At 42.0% G+C, this 14,952-nt stretch overlaps 1 protein-coding gene across 1 annotated transcript in view; it reads right to left on the bottom strand.

Moving 5' to 3' along the window:
* Positions 1-14,952, bottom strand: part of LOC111651875 (cytosolic carboxypeptidase 6-like) — a 171,393-nt gene that overhangs the window by 55,688 nt on the left and 100,753 nt on the right. The window contains exon 4 of the mRNA XM_023401955.2: positions 13,125-13,219. Within this exon, the coding sequence (XP_023257723.1) occupies positions 13,125-13,219 (95 nt within the window). The remainder of the gene's footprint in view (positions 1-13,124; positions 13,220-14,952) is intronic.

Genomic DNA, 14,952 nt, shown 5'->3' with positions numbered 1-14,952 from the left:
GCAAATCACTTCAGTGTTAACTCACTCGGGAGTGTGTGTGCCATCATGTGTATGTGAATTTCAATATTTAAATCCCAGTGCCACATGAAATATTGTAACAAATCTGAACTCTGACCTGTCCACTGAATGCATCAAAAAACATTCTTATTTATATATTCATTCATTTTTACAGATGGCCGAACAGAATGCATCACTGGGTCTCTATACTTTGACTCTATAGACTCTGGTGATCTCTATCTCCATCTCTTATACTGGCTTACCTGTGTGCCTCTAACACACACACGCATGCCAAGCACCAACAGCCTAGAGATTACTGCTCTTCGTAAAGCAGAACACCTACTGAATGCTAGCAGCGTGAATTTAGGGATGCTAATGATGGTTTGACAGTTGGTCTGTCCCATAGACTGTAAATAAAGATGGACGTAACTTCGGTGACGTCACCCATAGGGTTCTCGAGAGCAATTTCGAAGCTTAGAGTGGGCTGTTCAGCTATCACCACCTTGCCAGTACCTGACTCCGCCGAACTCCTGGCTAATCCAAAAATGGACAAAGAGGTGTGGCACATACATACCCTCAACCGCCTGTCACTCAAAGCAGCATGCCCTCAATTATGCACAACTTTAAGCCTTATTAAAATTTTAAAGGAGTGAGTTCTATAAAAAAAATCTCCCCCTGTACAGTTGAAGGAGGAAATTAGTCAGAGAGACCAAAACGTTTTTTCGTACCAAGCAGTAAACATGTTTATTTCTGCTGTAAAGTTGGGCATTTTAACATGGGAGTCTATGGGGATTGACTAACTATAATAACTTGATCCCTTAACTTATTCTCTAGATTCATCAGGTCAAAATTTTCATTTGCCCAATACGTTGGTTCATAAGCAAATACCTGCAAAACTAATTACATTCCCATCAGCCTCAGTTGTACTTTATGTTTGATGATAATCAGCAAATGGCAAAATACTAAAACCCCAGGCTAAGAGGGCGAACATGTTAAACATCAAAGCATTACACCTGATTATCATCAGCATGTTAGTATTATGATTGTGAGCATGCTGACATTAGTAATAACGGCTATAGACTATTAATAATGTTAATGGACAAATTTGATATGACCTAGACAACTTTTTTTTACATCAACAATCCTAAAGGATGTCTAATACTGGACATGTTTCAGACACATTTTTCTGTCACACGTTTCTCAGTCGTTTCTCATTATAATACATACAATAATAATAATAATAATAATAATAATAATAATAATACTCTTAAATTGCAATCTTCATGAAGTATAAAAAACATCCATCACAGAAAAAGTAAATCCAATTTATTTTGTAATATATTATATATTTATACCACAAATAAATAGGGGGCATTTCAATCACACTGCTCGGTGACAGACTGCTTGATGACCAGGAGGTGATATTTATGAGAGATAACAGCAACATGAACCCTACTCTTTGCTCCATGCATATTCAGATGTCATCAGCTTGTGGATCTTAACTAGATTAGAGGTTTGTGTGTTGACATTCATGGCTTTCAAACAGAGCAAGGAGCTTTCTGGCTGATTGCGCCGACATGTCAGCCGATAATTCAGGAAGTAGAATACACATGAGTAGATTGGACGGCATTGTTCAGTAAATGACAAGATCTGTCTTCCTCTCCGCCTCCTTAATTATCTTCCTCGGTTATAATTACACGTGTGAAGGTCCAGAGGACAATCACTGTTGTGTTGTACTGTCTGCTAGCTGAAGTTAGATGAGATAGGCAGGAGATACTGTAGAGACCGACACCGGCTGTTAATGAAGGTTACTGTCTGTATTGCTGTTTCAAAATCACAAGCATTCATTACGAGAATAATGCAAAATTTACATAAATTGTTCTGTGTCATTACATTTGATTAGCAGTACTACTGTATTCATCTGCTCCTGAACTGATATATATTGTAAAATGACACATAGTAGTGGAAAAACACAGCAGAATATGATTAACTTGAAATAAAATGGTGTAAATGCTGCAAAGTTGTCTTTTATTTGACAGTAATTGTTCCTCAAAATCCAAAATATTACCAGCCATAAACAGCTGACAGTTAGGACACACTGGAGGCTTTCATTAAGAATAGTGATGACTGAGTACAGTGAGTGACCTGGGGGTCCTTAAGCAGCCTTGTAATTCTCTCTTAATGAAGCCGATGAATAAATGATTTGAGGCGCTGTGCATGAGGAGTCTGATCCCCCGTCAGCATGTCTCCGCGGGGTTAGTAGGAACCTCAAGGGAGTCCTCCTCCTTCCTCCTCCCCTCTTCTATCCTTTAGCCCTCACTTTTTTTTTGGAGCTACTTCCTCTCTTCCATTCGTCTTTCTCACCTTGCTCTCTCCACATCCCTCTTCCCCCCACTGTCTGTGATCCTAATCTCCTCTAAAACATCTTTTCCTGGACTGTGGGAGTTGGCAGATAGCGAAGGCCACTGTCAGACTCTGACTGACTCATCCCGTCATAAACAACTGGTGGGTGTCGGCATGCTGGCGGCCCTCCAGTTTCAGACACGCTCATTTTGACAGGTCATTTTTTTATGATGCTGATTGTTATTTTCCCTGTTATTGTTTTTTTTCCCCATGACTTCAGATGGGGGGTAAAAGTACAACTCTCTGAGATCAGGCAATCTTACTCTCTGGGCCAGAAAACAAAGATGACAGTAATAAAAAGGAGAACCAATTGCTCTTTCATTTCATTTCCACTGGGAAATCAGGCTGAGGGAGGAATAAAGGAGCTATAATAATAAAGTTTAAGAAAAAGGGCCTATGGCTTTTATTCCCTACACAAACCACAAGGAGAAGCCACTGTGGACAGTACAGTTGCTCAGGGTCATCCACATTATTGGAGGGAAGGCCAGAGGATGTGAAGCAAGTGGTGGGAGCAGTGGGGGGAAAAACAGAAAGACATTAAACCTTTTCCCTCCTTCACTTTTTTAAGAAGATGAAAGCCTTTCCTTTCCATTCTCTTCAGTTTCATGCAGAGGACAAGAAAGGAAATTGATGAAAAATGATGGACGAGAGAAAATCCTGCTGCTTGTAGGCCAGGCATAAAATTCAGGTAAGCTATTAGGGTCTGAAACTGCTCTCAAAATCTGATGCTAGTAGTTAACGTAATTCTACTTAACCAGAGTGTTTTTTAACAGTGCATCATTCTATGCTGTGACATCGTTATATTGCTCATTACAGTGGCACATAGTGCAGCTATCTCCGCATGAACATCCGAGTTAATGGGCCACAATAAAGACACCACTGTCTTCATTTTATGGCTCAGTTTTCTAATGGCCTACTTGGCTTTCTTGCCTGCCCTCTCAAAGGAGCCATCTAGGTCTCTTTAAGACCCCCGATATTCTCAGCGCACTGTTTCCTCCTCGTATATGTCTCCCCCCATCCATTCTTCCACTCTTCCTCATTCTTGCCCCCCTCCCACCATTCCTGACAGCTACAGGCAGCCTGCAGTTGCCCAGGGCCTTTTCCTGTGCCTTTAGTTTCATTAGCGGGCCCCAGATGCTTAGCTGCTTACAAAATTATGAAGGGCCAAAGCCAACCGCCTCCAGATGGGACCCATCTATATTCAGATGAGCTGTTTCCTCACATTCAGAGCAATCCCACCCTGATGTCCTACAGTGTCGTCAACAAACATGCTGACAAACACAAACACAAGCAAGTACAAACAGATGCACACACTCACAGAGGAAGCCATGTGCACATGTTGTGCACGCGCCCGGGGCCACCCAGGCAAAACACACACATACACAAACACACACACACTGCTTGGCTGGGTGGCATCACTCTCTCGGTAGGAAAACAATAGCTTAGCTGTGACACCGTGGTTTGTGCTGTCTGCTTGAGCTGTTATCCTGTATTGTGCATTGGACAGTGACACACAGAGATTTTCACGAATGGACTGAGAGACTGTCAATTCAACAGCGGACCCTCTCAGATGATTTCAGTCTTTGGGGAAACAATTTGATACATCACCACAAGAAGCCACTCTAACAACACGAAGGCTATAGCTAGTTTGATGCTAAAATATAAGACGTTTAGAACATGTGATGAGAATGCATTTAATGACGTCTGTCTTCTAATTTTGACAATCTATCTCTTAGCCAAATAACTTCCTCATATTCTTGCTTTTCACTCAGAGATGATTTCTCTAAGCAAAAACATGCGCCAAAAAAACGACCAGATGGCAGATGAAGCTATATAAAAATGTTGTATAAACAATAATATGATAACCTTTTGGGCCAATTCAAAACAATGTGGCCCCGATGTATAATGTGGACACATGACTAGGCTCGCATTGTAAGAGAGGAAGAGTAAATAAATCATTATTCTATCAACTTGTCATCTTTCTATCGTCGTCTTTCTCTTTTTTCCATACATCTTTTCCTCTTGTCACTTTAACTCTGCTGCAGTAATTAAATCACTGTTGTGAGTTTTGAGACAGTCCAATCCCCCAAACTTCACACTCCATTTCACCGCTCACATCTCTGACACCCAGACGCATTCGAGCAACACACAGAGGAGACCCATTTCAATACAATCATACAAGCAACACAACCATGGAAATGTCTTGACACATAAAAAACAAACAGTGAAAGCACAGATTTAGATGTGGGGACAGAGTAAGGGGGGGGGGGGGTGCTCAAATGACAGCTAGCTAAGACAAACGACTGGTTGAGAGCTAATGGAGGTTGTTTGTGTGTCCATGTGTTTGTGTCTCTACACTCTCACGCTGACAGGCATCTACACAAAGAGAGTTAAAGTATCAATGAGAGCATAACGAGAAAGTTGTTGAGGAGGATGAGAGGGGAATGCAAATAGAGGACGAGAAGGATTTTCTTCAACGATCTATTTTCAAACGAGAGAGCAGAACAGTTTTGTGGGCCTGCCAACCGCAGATACTGACCGCACTGAAGCATCTGTGAAGCTGGAACCTGCTCCACACCACTGCTGACTTAGTTGAGCCATCTGAATTCATTACAGCGTCTGACACACACACACACACACACACACACACACACACACACACACACACACACACACACACACATTCTCCTGTCTTGTGCAGAATGTAGATATCAACCAGTCCTACAGAGTGTCCTAATATGTCCCATAAACACCTGACAGCACGGCTTTGTGGAAACGCTGAGATACCCATAATCCTTTAGTTGGAGTCGAGGGGTCAACTCGCCATCGTGTTGAGCACACCCAATAAGCTTCAAACTGCCTATAGCCAAGCATCAACACCCAAAACTCCTCACAGAATTCTGCACAGCATGCAGGCTTGGCTGCTATGTATGCAATGTAAGTCCAGCATGTGGTGAAGAGCATAAAAAAATACTAACACTATTAACGCTGAGAATTTTGTCTAGCGTCACACTGGGCTTAAGACGACAAAACATTTTGCAGTGTTCAAGGGAACAGGCTGCCTGAACAAAGAGGGGTGAAGGTGAGGTCTTCAGCCTACAATACTAAAAGCAGCCACTAACTTACAGTACAGTAATCAGGGGACTGTTGGCTGCAGAAAAACTGCAACGCCTCACCTAGTTCATTATAAGATGACACAACCAATTTGTACCTCTGCCTGCTGCAATCTACCAAATCTCCCCTGACAAAAGCATTTAGATTAGAGCACTTTCAGGGAGGGCTGCGCTGACATGCGTACCCAGCCTGTAAAAGGGGAAATGAAGTGCCTTTTTAATTCTCCTCCAGGCAAACATAAAACTGTCCAGGTAAGTCATTTGTGGGTTGAATGGAAAGCCAGAAGCAAGCTGCCTCTCTGTTGCAGTACCTCTCACTCTCTCTGTTTTTTGTTTTTTTTATCCACCCTTTCTCTGCAGGAAACTGTGCACAAACACGTGTTATAACTCACACAAATCCTTATCCTCATCTAGAAGATTATTAATCTATTTGTTACATTTTGTCCCATTATTTCTCCCACATAATCCTCTTTCACTTCCTCTGGCAGCATGGTAATGAGTTTCTGTGAACAAGGAAGCTGCACGTGTTGTTGATTGTTCTGATTGGCGCTTCTCCCTCTCTCGCTCATTCTCTCTTCCTCTCTGTCTCCCTTTCCGGTTTGACCTATCCAGAACAATAAAGACTCACATGTGGAAAAGAAAACTGGAAATGGAGAGAGGTGCCATTTCATCTAATAGAACAGAACTTTGTGATCACTTTCCTCTCTCAAGTCTTTAAAGACAACTGGAGCGAGGTGGAATGGGAAGTAATTGCCCAGGAACATGAACACCACTCCAGAATTTGGCTCGAGTTACCAAACCACTTTCACAGCTACAGTACATCAGGTATTCCCTTCTTCTTCTTCCAAATATTCACTCAGATTCATACATCACTCCATTTCCTCTCAGCGGTCAAACCAGTGACAGATAATTAGGTGTGTGTGTGTGTGTGTGTGTGTGTGTGTGTGTGTGTGTGTGTGTCCCTTTCTCCTGCGCTTGGTTTTTATTAAAAGATTTTGTCCGTCTCCCTTATCGCACAGACAATGTTGACGGAGAGGAGACATCATATATAACATTTTTTTAATCTAAGAATCTTATATAAAACCCATAAGCTGTCGAATGATTGCTACGGTTTCCACTCCAAAATAGGACTTGGAGCAAAGAGACAGCACAGAACATAGTCTCTGTTTTAAATCAAATATAAACGCACCCACGCACAGATACAGGCCGCAGGCACAGTATACGTGTAGTAAAAATTATGTTACAGTAAAAGATCCCAGTAAAGCTGCGAAATTGAGAAACATGGATGTGAAACGACAGTAAAGCTACTCTGGTCTCTTGAGGAAGAGAGTGGATGTGTAAAGCCTTGGCTGACAATCCATTTCTTTCCCTTAGCCTCACGTCTAACAAGTATGACCACAGGGAGATGAGCAAAGAGGGAAATATGTGAGGCGGAACACTCCAGTGCTAAATATCAACATGAATTGGTTGCAATATAAGTCAACAACTAGAAAGAGAATTTATTCATTCCAATACATTGTGTTTTAATACTAAACAAGCAACTCAGACATGGTATCACACCACTGAGACTGTTGCTGTGGAAAATAATCCTTGTTATTATGTACATGAAGACACTATATAATGTGATTTGACTTGTTTCATCACATCTGTAGGGAGTCATACATAGGAAGCCAGAACATTTCTTTTTACATGTCCTCTGCATATACGTCCGTTATCCATGTGTGTCCATGTGACTTGTCTGGGGATATAATGGTAAAGGCAAAGATGGACTGCAAGTATTTTCAAATAATAAACAAGGGGTCGCTTGATGTTTTTATGAAGCAAGTCTGTTTGGAAATGAATCGTTAGTCTCGGTTTTATTGCTCAAATTACCCGAGCCGGTCCTTGTCCTGTTTGCCCTTAATTAACAAGCGTTCAATTCCCCTATTAATTAGCACACGCTGTTAGCTATTTTACATCACTCTTCATTTGTCGACAATTGAGAGGTCTATTATTAAAAGGCATGCCACATGGTTAATTGTGCAAGTGGCTCGGCGGCAGGGGAGGAGAGCACCAATTCGCTGAACGTAGGGAGGAGTCTGCGAGCTCTGCGGTGGTTCTGACACAACCTTTACAGTCTGTCTTCAGTTCGCTGCCTGACACTCTGTCCTTGAGAGAGAGAACATCTCCCTCACTACTGTCACACACTTGCTGTGTTCGGACCCAGATGGCCAGCATGGCAGTGTGGCCGCAATAGAAGAGAGAGAGGTTGGTTCTAGGTAACAGGTTTCTTTATAAGGCTGATCAGTACATTTTCCTTCAAACTGTGGGATGTATGGGTAAAAAACATACGCTGGTCTACATCCCTTCTGCTGTGGCATTTTTCTGTCATTTAATTGGTGTCTCTGTCTAAATTTCGGAGTCAGAGACACTTCACAATGAAATAAATATAAAAAGGTTTGTGTCAGTGAAATGGGAGACTGAGACTTGTTATTTGTTTCTACACATCCTCTTCATAATGAAACATAACAAGACTGAAATCCAGGACTAGTTTTTACAGTTAAGAGTTTGAAATCAAATGTAAAATGGCCTCAATCAATATCCACATGAAAAATGGATATAACATGAATAAGACATGACTACTTGAATAGTTTGAAAGGGTTGATTTGTAGTGACAAACACAAAGAGAATAATCATGGAGTTTTATAATGTCTTTCAGCTCACTGTGTTGGTCATCAGTTTGATTCATTCTCACCATTCCTTTTTTAAGCTGTCAAAAAAAAAAAGAAAAAACCCTGCACCAAACAGCAGGCAGACAACTTTAATGACTAGCTAACAGAGTTAAAAATATCAATATGGAGCTGTTCGTTGCCAAGTTTCCCATGCCAACATTTTGGCAGCTGGAATGCAAATGTCTGTAGTTGACTGACTGACTGAGTGATGAAGTTACACCACTGGTAAGCCAGTCACGTGTTGGACTTTTCCCATTAGTTGCTGTTCTTTCAAATAAATTTATGTCATCAAGAAGGTGTTTACAGGTAGCGTTGCTAACTTACCACCTTTGTCGCTAGATTTACTTTTCTGTCCCCTTTAGCAACTTTTTCCCCCAAAAAGCAACTAGCAACAAATCTAGCAACTTTTTGAGCAAACTTAAGCTATTTCCATAGGAAAGAGTTGCCAGTTTTCAACTATATCTGCAATTTCGCACATTGACCATTCACGTTTCAGCCATATTTGACCTAGTCTTGTTAAGGTTATAATATGTCAATTTTGTCTTCTAAGTTTGTTTCTGCTGCCCATAAGAAGCCAAAAAATAAATTATTGCAGGCTTAACAATGGAGCTGAAGGTATGAAAATTCTACCAATAAAGCATGACACATATGGGCGAAGAGGAGGTAACAAGACCACAGGGCAAAATTCACTTAAATAAAGTCAGTGAAAGAAAAAGTGAAATCAGTAAAGTAAGTAGAACTAAAACAAAGCAACATATTTAAAAAAAAAAATTGGGAAAACAAGTTTTTAAAAAAAAGAGATGAGAAACAGAACACAAGAGCACAAACAGGCAGGAAGCGAGTCTGCCTGAAAACCCTGTAAAGACAGACAAAGGTGAGCGACAAGAAACACACAGAGCCGTCGAGGTATCCTTTCTCTTTCCCTCTCCCTGCCTCACCTCTTCTCACCCCTAGACCTCGGCCAGGGCTTAACAAGTGGCAAGGGAAGCAGGCAGGCTAGAGCTGGGCTGATTGACAGAACAATTACTTCTAACACGCACCCCAATGGAGAGGTAGACATCTCCAAATAGAATTTCACTATGCTGTTGCATCACACGCTTACAGGGAGGATTTTGGTAGAAAAGCAAAATTGCCTGACCGGCCGACTGACTGACTGACTGACTGACTGACTGACTGACTGACTTGAAGCTGAGCACAACTGCTTGAAAAACACTCCTCTGTTTTCTGTTGCCTGCCATAAATAGAAGAGGAAAAAGCATTTACCCTTGATCAAGGTTGGCTGGTTCTAACTTTAGAAGCAATGTTTGGCAACCCATTTCCTCCAACTCTGACTGTTCATCTGTTAGCTCAGTTAGAGGTGTAGCTATTTTTATCCACACACCTACTGACTGACGAAAAAGTGGAAAGTTAATTAAAAGAGACACCACACATCAGAACATTTCCAATATATTATGCATCACAGACCTAATAAGCTAGAAATGATGAGGAGACAAGTATTTTAGGTTGTGAAGTTAAAGTAACAATGTCAGAATAAAATGTGAATTGTGTTTTAATTGTTTTTGATTCAGCATTATTTAGTTTACACATTAAATACAGTACATAAAACAAAAAAATCAATGTAGATGTTGCCATGAAGTCATTTCATTGCATTATGGCTTTCATGTTGCACAGATTGGAACGTCTGTCATGTAGCAGAGCTGAAGCAATTAGTTGATCAATTGATTAGTTGATTTAATCAATTTAATCAGAAATAATGAATTAATCATTTCAGTCATTTTTTGTGTCAGTGAAAAGTTCTGGACTGGTATTTGGAATGATTTAGAAAATAATTTACAGATTAATCAATGATGAAAATAACTGTTGGTGGCAGCCATAGTATCTAGTGTCTATCTAATATCATCTACTCCGCTCCACACAAGTCTCTGTGTGAAGCATCTGTTGGTTGATGCACTCGGTCTCATGTAGCCATCCTCGCCATTACGCCACCCCATGGCATTCTGGCCTCCAACAGCTGCATTACACCACGCTCTCTGACTTTCTAATTAGCTTATCTCGGAAAATAAGGATGCTGGGCAATTCTTTGCTCTAGCAGTCTAACAACAAGCAGACTGCAGGGAATGTGGTTGGCACCTTGTGTCACCAAGGGGGCTGTTGTCTTCAACAGACTAGTGCAAAAAATATGGTTCACAGTCTTTCCTCTCTCACACAAACCCTCGACTCCCTTTCCCAGTTTCTTGGCATTATTTCAACTTTGAACTTTGAGTCGATTACCAATCTCAAGACAGAATTTAAATTCAAAGATTTAATATTTTTGGAAGTCACAGTGATTAATGAATATGAGGCAAACTGTTGCAAGAAGAAACCGGTTTGCTTGTATTCAATGGCTTCTCAAATATGCAGATCTGCACATCTACAAGATATTGTTATCAAGTCCTGAAATAAGATAAAGTTATTTTGCTATTCATAACATATAAAAAAAACTAAAAACATATCAAATGGATAGTATTTAATATAAGTGCCATTTTTTGCTCCTCTGCTCATGTTTGAATCACTTTTTTAGGAGTCTGATTGCTGACAGAATCAAAGACATCAGCCACAATTTTAACAAAGCAATGTAGTCCCTTTTAATTAGTTTATCCATTATTCATTATTTATCAAACATGTAACCTGTAGATGTGTTAAATGCCAAATGATACACTAAATGTAGAACTCTGTCAGCTCTGATGTCTCCTGGCTGGAGGAGTCATGGAGTGAGGGATGTAAGAGAAGGGAATGGAGGAAGGAAGAGAGGATAGATCCCCCCACCTGTAGCAGTGAACGTCCTGCAGGACTGTAATCTGCCAGTTGTCTCTCACTGAGACGTTCAGCTTAGCTGAGGCCAGCCAAGCCCTGCAGCCTCCAGCACCGAACGATGCTGGGACCCCAGGACATAAGGCACCTGCACGGGGAGATAAAGGCTTCAACTCCTGAGCTAATACTGACGATTCTTTTGATAAATACAGACGTGGGGTGGTGTGTGGAGGGTGGTGGGAAGTGGGGGAGCAATCTTTTCCAGCTCACTCTCTCCTCCCTGTCTACCTGTCTCAGTAATCTCCCTTTCTTGTACTTCGTACGTTTTCCTTCCTCCACCCTCTCTCTGTCTGTTTCTCTGCAAGTCTCCCCCCCTCTCTCTATCTCTCCCTCTCTCTGTACCTTCTTTATCCTGTCCTGTGTGAGTTTGGATCAGACAGGCAAAGCTCTCCACGCTCTGCCTTTTTATTTATTCCATATCTGTAACTGTCAAAAAAGAAGATTGCTACTTTAGGAGCTGTCGGTGCTTTGTTGTGCTCATGGAAAGTCAAATGGAGGTGGTTGTGTTAAAAGCATCTTGACCACTTTGTGGGGACACAAACAATGTCAGCTGTGGTCTTGGAAGCCCCAGACAGTTGAAAATGGCTCTAGAAGTGCATGAGACATGATGTCTCTTAGATGGCACAGTGCTGAGAGGAGCGGTTAAAACAGTATTAGCCTGGGGAGGTAAATGAAGTCGGGCCTCAGCAACATTACCGCCCGCTGTGTCTGTCACTTAAATACCTATTTATGAGAGCTTATTTAAATATAAACATGCCCAGTGTTGCATGATTAGCGTATTAAGAAAAGCTTTGGGACCTAAATGACCCAACAAGGCTCCTGTACAGATTAACACCTTACACATTCACGATGATGTCAAATGAGAAGTCAAGACCATTCAGAGAGTGGCATTTCTCGTAACCTGGGACAATAATTACCTGGCAGGAAATGTCAGTTAAATTACCACTGCTTGAAACTGTTACTACATGTAAAGAAACAGGGATATAACTTTGCTTTATACTGTAGCACTGCTACACAGTAACTTAACTGACAGCGTAACTACACTCACCTGAGAAATAACACCAATTTTAAAGCAAGCACTTGCCAGCATCACTGTAAATAAATGGTTGGCAGGATGAGACAAACTCTGAGTGCAAAGTTGCAACTAAACCACATGAAGTCAAAACAGAGAAAGCAAAGCATCCGAGCTGAGCTGCATCGCGTTGCACTGTGCGGCATCGTAGACAGCAGTTCATCTTTCCTGTCTACGGTGTCGTGCCCGTTGTCTCTTCCCATTAGCCTGCGACCGGCGTGCTACGATATGGCCGGTGCGGGCACTAGGCTAGCAGACGCAGACAGCTCAGGGTGGCAGATGCCTGGCGTTTCTGCGGATGCCCTCCATCAACTGATGACAGATGTCAGGGCTCCTCTTGGATGGCAACACTTCATCACGCTACCCTGTTCTCCCTCCTCGCCCCACTGGATACACCAGCCTGCTTGGCAGACGCCATGCCCAACCCCACTGCACCAACCCCATTCCCTCCTGCCACACCTATTCATTCCCACACAAATATACGCACACACACACACACACACACACACACACACACTCACACACATTTCTGCATCCATCAGTCAAGCGTTATTACATCAGACAGCCGTCATACTGGCAACCAATGGATCACATGCTAATGCGCCCAGACGCATCCACTCTGGAAATCCAAAGTATCAGTCTTTAGTGTGTGTGTGTGTGTGTGTGTGTGTGTGTGTGTGTGTGTGTGTGTGTGTATGTGTAGGAGAGAGAGAGAGGGGGAATGTGTGTGTGTGTGTGTGTGTGTTTGTGTGTGTGTAGGAGAGAGAGAGAGAGGGGGAATGTGTGTGTCTACTGATGGGCAGAGAAGAAAAGTTTTTCAAAGTTGCAGAAAGTACTCTGTTAGCATTCTAGTGACAACAGTGTGGACTCAAATTTTACAGATGAAACAGGATTACAGTATAGCACGCAAAGTACAAAGCAAGCTAACCCTTTAAATAAAGTACATAATGTCTGCTAATGTTGTTATCGCCTACTTACCATTTTGGCCTGCTGGTAGACTTCACCACAGGAGACATGCCATCTCTGTACAGGCTCTTGGTCTTGGAGAAGTTGACCACATTGAAAATGACTCTCTGAAAGACAATGAAAAAACATGGAAGCTACATTAAAGATTTGACCACTACTAGCTCTATGGAGCGATGTTTTTATGAGTGGATCTCTGTTTTTGTTGGCATTGTACAGCGCACAAGCTCATTAGCAATACAAGACACTATCTATCATTCTTCCTAGCAGTTCGCTGTGGTAATGTGCAAAGAAATGCAGTAATGCACCAACAAAGCCAGTGGAGAGGGCTATAAGGTGTGAGATACTTTTTTTTCACTTTGCAAATGTTTTATGAGTAAGAAAAGGCATTAAATATGTTTGTCAGGCCTTGAGGATACACAGAATTCCTTTAGATGACTAACACTGAACGAAAACATAACTTTGTTTACGTTATGTTATATTGCTGACAACCATTTATAACCATTTCCTTCTTGTGTGACATGGGAGTGACGAAAAAGCACAAACTCCTGTAGTGGAAAAAGCTCAGAGAGGTAAAAGTTGTCACAACCACCATGGATAACACCAACAACACACAAAATCACAGTACATTAACATGACAGTGGAGCGATAAGGCAGCTTTAATGTCCTGCAGATGATCCCATGTTGAAGTAACAAAGTTCCTGATAAAAAGGAAGCAGCTCTGAGGAGTGCCAGCCTCTAATCTGGAAGGACATTATGGTTCCTCCCCATAGGGATGCTGCCTGGCCCAAAACATTAAGCTTTGCCTGGGGCGATGGTGTCTGGCTTTCCACCTGCATTGGACCACAGACTTTCTTTCTTAGCTTAAATATTGTGGACTAGCCCTCCCCTCCTTCCTCCCACCTCCAGTATGCATGATTAGGATCAGAACGAGTGGGAAAATGTCGAGAGAGAAATTAATAAATATATTTCTTAAAAAGTCAAATGAATGGCAATGGTAATACTACGGTGAGGTAAATGAATCCTATTGATGGGGCATATCAAATTACCAACTAAGTCCAGGTGGTGGAAGTTAACTGGGTGCTACTGAAATCCTATTACAGACTCCCCACCCTCCTCTCCCTCCTTTTCTTTCTCCTCTCCCTCCCCCTTATCCATTTCTCCCTTTTTCTCCCGCCTAGCATCAGAGGAATGGGGATTGCGGATTGTGGCAGGCTGATTCAGACTTAGGTAAAATGACATCTAACTGATGTTGAGACTGGCAGCAGGCTCCTGTTGCAGGGAGATAAGACCATTGCTGCTGGCATTTCAATTACACTTTACTGCCCCGCACATCTGTTGCGAGAGCTACTTTTCAGCCTTTTCCCCTCAGGCAAATACAGCCTTACTCTGACTCTACTGGCTTTCTTTGACTGCACAGCCTCCTCCCTCATTCTTTATCCACAACAAATTCAGATTGTCTTCCTCCTTAGCTTCACTCTACCCACTGTTTGTAATCTATTTGTTCGGCCTGTTTAACTCAGAGGGAGCTGAGACTGGACAGATGACTGAGACACAGGCAAGGGGAAGGGAAAGAAGACTGAATCGCAGGCAGAATGACACACAATACAAGAGGGGGAGACAGTCCAGCAGAGAAAAGCTATTGTCACAAGGTAGACTTAGGGACAGACTCAGAGAGACAAAGAGACAGGATGACAATTGCATAACAGAAATAAATATGGGCAGTAGAAAGTTACTGAAGGTAATTAAAGAAAATAAACTGGGCTCTATTGGCTGGGTGGACAGATGTAGAGGACACAGACAGGTGGGCTGGAAGGTAGGGAGGGAGGCATATTGCATGTCA

This window comes from Seriola lalandi, unplaced genomic scaffold, assembly GCF_002814215.2.
Source record: "Seriola lalandi dorsalis isolate HSWRI2012SDOR001 ecotype SW California unplaced genomic scaffold, Sedor1 jcf7180002053835, whole genome shotgun sequence".
Classification (NCBI taxonomy): Eukaryota; Metazoa; Chordata; class Actinopteri; order Carangiformes; family Carangidae; genus Seriola; species Seriola lalandi.
This window is presented reverse-complemented; position numbering and strand designations above follow the sequence as displayed.